The sequence below is a fragment of the Apaloderma vittatum genome, unplaced genomic scaffold (assembly GCF_000703405.1).
Source record: "Apaloderma vittatum isolate BGI_N311 unplaced genomic scaffold, ASM70340v1 scaffold17143, whole genome shotgun sequence".
Classification (NCBI taxonomy): Eukaryota; Metazoa; Chordata; class Aves; order Trogoniformes; family Trogonidae; genus Apaloderma; species Apaloderma vittatum.
Genome location: NW_009706602.1, coordinates 47,918 through 51,342, shown reverse-complemented (window position 1 = coordinate 51,342; position 3,425 = coordinate 47,918). Strand labels below are relative to the sequence as shown.

Below are 3,425 nucleotides of genomic sequence, written 5' to 3'. Positions count from 1 at the left end.
TGTGGGGAGAACAATGATCTCCATTTATTTTGTTTCATATACATCCATATTTTGAATTTTAATACAAAAGAAAAAAAATTAGAATCTGACAAATGTTTACAAACAAGATACCTTCAAATAGATTTTACTCATTTCAGTCTGGTGCAGAGTAAATGACAAATTGTACTGTTATATTCAAGGCAACAGAGTCTGTAGTCCATGACCGCTTAGCCCAACTTTTATGCAAGCTTAATTGTTTTTATCTACCATGAATGATAAACTCATTGTTGATTCCCAGTTCTGTGTGTGTGCACATGTGTACATAGCAGCTCCTTTCATAGAAAGAAAAGACATCTAGAGGTCTTCTTGTACTTTTACCTACAGGAATCATGTTAAGATACAGAATGGATTACATGGAACCAGGGCTGGATTTTATAAGAAAAAATAATTAGCTGACAAATGAGGGCAGCAATAAAAAAGCGTCTTTTTTGCAACAATAAATAAATACAGTCAAAGTTTTCTGTGTGGACTTTAAACCAGCTTCTTCACTGAAGAACAGACGTGGCATTTCCATGGAGTGAAACGTGACCCCATTTACTGTATCTTTTTTTTCTTGTTCTCTTTCTCTCTCTCCTTCAACACAACAAAGTTTTCCTGCTTCTGCCACAATAGTACAACAATTTGATCTTGACAAGAAAGTGGTGCTGCTGATTTTTAGTTCTTTGTCCTTTGGACAAAATAAGCCAAGAATATAATTTGACTGTTGTGACCAATAAAAACGCAGTTTACATCAAGTCTTGTCAGGAAAACCTGACTAAAAACATCTGGCTTCTTAATTAAAAATTTTCAGACAACCAGATTCTTGCTCGTGTGTTAGGTTAACACGCTGAACTCTAAGAAGCTGTAGACTGCAGTTTGTTGTTATGGGACCTGCAGAATACAGAAGAAAGTCAAGAATTAAGCACCCTTCGTTTTGGAGAACACAGTTGCTGCAAGGTGTCGCCAAGGGTAAATCACAACGAGGGAATTACCACCATGTTGCTTCCATTTATTTGTTTCCCCTTCGGAAAAAAGAACATTTAGGATCATTCTCTCTGAACTTTATGCGCGTTTTCTCCTAGAGCATACAAATACTTCAGAACTTGTAAAACGCAGTGCGTCACTGGAATATTCCAAAACGCCTGAAATCAGTTTTACTCTCGTATTTACATACTAATAGTCCATCAAAAGGAAAGGAAAAAGTCATTTTCAATTGTGAATATTTATAATAAGGTATACTTTGCTTAAACTTGTTCAAGAACTCTTTGGATTAACTTAATAGAAAAAAACTGAACAGGCATGTTAAAAATCACATTTTTGCTCATCAGAGTTCAGCAAAACTCTTTGACATTCACAGTTTTATTAGTGACTGAAAATAAAACAATAAAATACATGGATTCCAAGATGAATTTTTCATTTTTCTCAATACAGTATTCGAGGAACGGGACAAATTCTTATTTTTTTTAAATACAGTTATGTTTACCAGTATGACTGCTGGTAACAAAAACCCCAACGACATTTACTTTTTAGGCAAATGATCTGGATTTTTAGGGCAGTTTAATGTCATCGAATTGTGCAACAAAAGAAAGTGACCCCAACATCCAGTTCTGATTCCAGTTAAAAAGTTCAGACTAAAGATATCACAATCTGCAAGAAAAGAAAGAACATGGATGGTATAAATGAAAAACAGCAACAAATAAGATGCAGCAATGAAATCAGCGTGCAAGCAGTGAGCGCTGGGTAACCAGCTAAAGCAAAATGACAGAAACATGAGCTGAGAACTACCTGAGAATCATCACTACAGGGCTGAGCTGGAAAGGAAAACGCTGGACTAATGAACTGGATCTCATCCCTTCTTACCCACCCTGCTCTTGCTGCACACTGACAGTCAGGCAGCTTCCCCACCAACGCACAGAAAGCCAAGCTTTCCGTTCAGTTCATTCCAACTGGATCTAACCCTGCGTTACCATCTCGGGCTCGCAGCCTCCTCCAGCCGCGCGGTCCGAGTTAGCGACCGCCCCCCGGCGTGGGGAACTCGCTCACAGCCGGCTCGTGCTGGAACACAGCAGCGATACAGGAGAGCTGCACTCTCTGCCAGCGTTTCCAGGGAGCTGCACTAACTGCCACGTTCTGATCTGACTAGTGCCACACAATTCCTGTGTTTGTGCTACGAGACAGAACAGGCAAGCGACAGAAAAAAAAAAAATGCAGTAGAGTTTTGTATTTTTCAGGAATGTTTATGTTGGGGAAATGCTCTACATGGATCCTTCTACAGAAACACATTAAAAAGGAAAGTTTCATTTTAGATAGTCAATTCTGAATCATGTTTCGTTTTTCATATCCTACTTTAAACTGTATTCCCTCTGTTTCAAAGAGCAGAAGTTAAAAAATAATTAAAGCATTTGTGTTTTTTTCACTGGATTATAAGCTTCACAGAAGGACTGTCACTTCTCTCATCTGAAAAATACTTACTGCACAGTAGAACACTCTCAGAACTCAGAACACAGTATTTGTCCTTATAGGAAATTATTCTCATTAAGTTTTCTGCAGCAATGACTCAAAGTGCCATTCACATTTTCTACATTTGTGATACTGCCCAAATTGCATCTAAACTCGTTTTGACCAAACATTACAAAGCAACCTCCACAAAATGGTATCTAAGCCTTAATTTTGACAGAAAGTGACAGCTGGCTATTACAGAACAGACATTTTTCCCCTTTAAAACACAAGCAGTTGTCCAGGAAAGCGCATGGAGAAGCAAATCCCTGTATGAATGCAAGGTCAGCTTATAAAAAAAATCATTAAGGAGATTTTAAGGAACGATCAGAACATCGACGATTAGGAACACTTTTAGCTTACCTGCTTGCCTTAAATCCTTTTAGTTTCTGTACAAAGAACGATTCAAGAACTTCTGCACATTGGTAAAAAGGGGAGTCACTCGGATTGTAGTAACGACAGTTATCAAAAATTTTGGTCATATCTGCCACAAACTCCGTGACCTTTTTGTAGTAACGTTTCAGTATTCTTTCCTCCATGGTGGCAAGGTCTTTAAAGAAACCAAAGATTATCAAAATGAGACATTTTCATCCTCAACACATGTCCACGCTGTTAAGATTGAGGGGAAAAAACCTCTCTGGGCTAGTTGCTTCCCCAGGAATGCTGGCTGTGACGTGGTGACACCAGTACGTCTCCTTCAGAATAAACACTTACGCGTATGTTGCATGGAGCTAAATTTAAATGCAAATCTTAAAACGACTTCAGAAAACTTGAGTCTTTTGCAGGAAGCTATGTGCTTTTTCTTAAGAAATTTGGTCCCCATGTGTTGCCTGATCTAGTTGAGAGGTGACCGTGCCCAGGACAGGGAGGTTGGATTAAATGATCTCTAAGGTCCCTTCCAGCCTCGGCCA

The 3,425-nt window shown here is 38.7% G+C and overlaps 1 protein-coding gene across 1 annotated transcript in view; it reads right to left on the bottom strand.

The window, feature by feature from the left end:
- The window catches only part of BPTF (bromodomain PHD finger transcription factor), a 51,157-nt gene continuing 47,732 nt past the window's right edge, over window positions 1-3,425 (bottom strand). The window contains exons 31-32 of the mRNA XM_009865862.1: window positions 2,878-3,064; window positions 1-909 (exon numbers count right to left, since the gene is read on the bottom strand). Coding sequence (XP_009864164.1) covers window positions 873-909; window positions 2,878-3,064 — 224 coding nt within the window. The 3' untranslated portion in view covers window positions 1-872. The remainder of the gene's footprint in view (window positions 910-2,877; window positions 3,065-3,425) is intronic.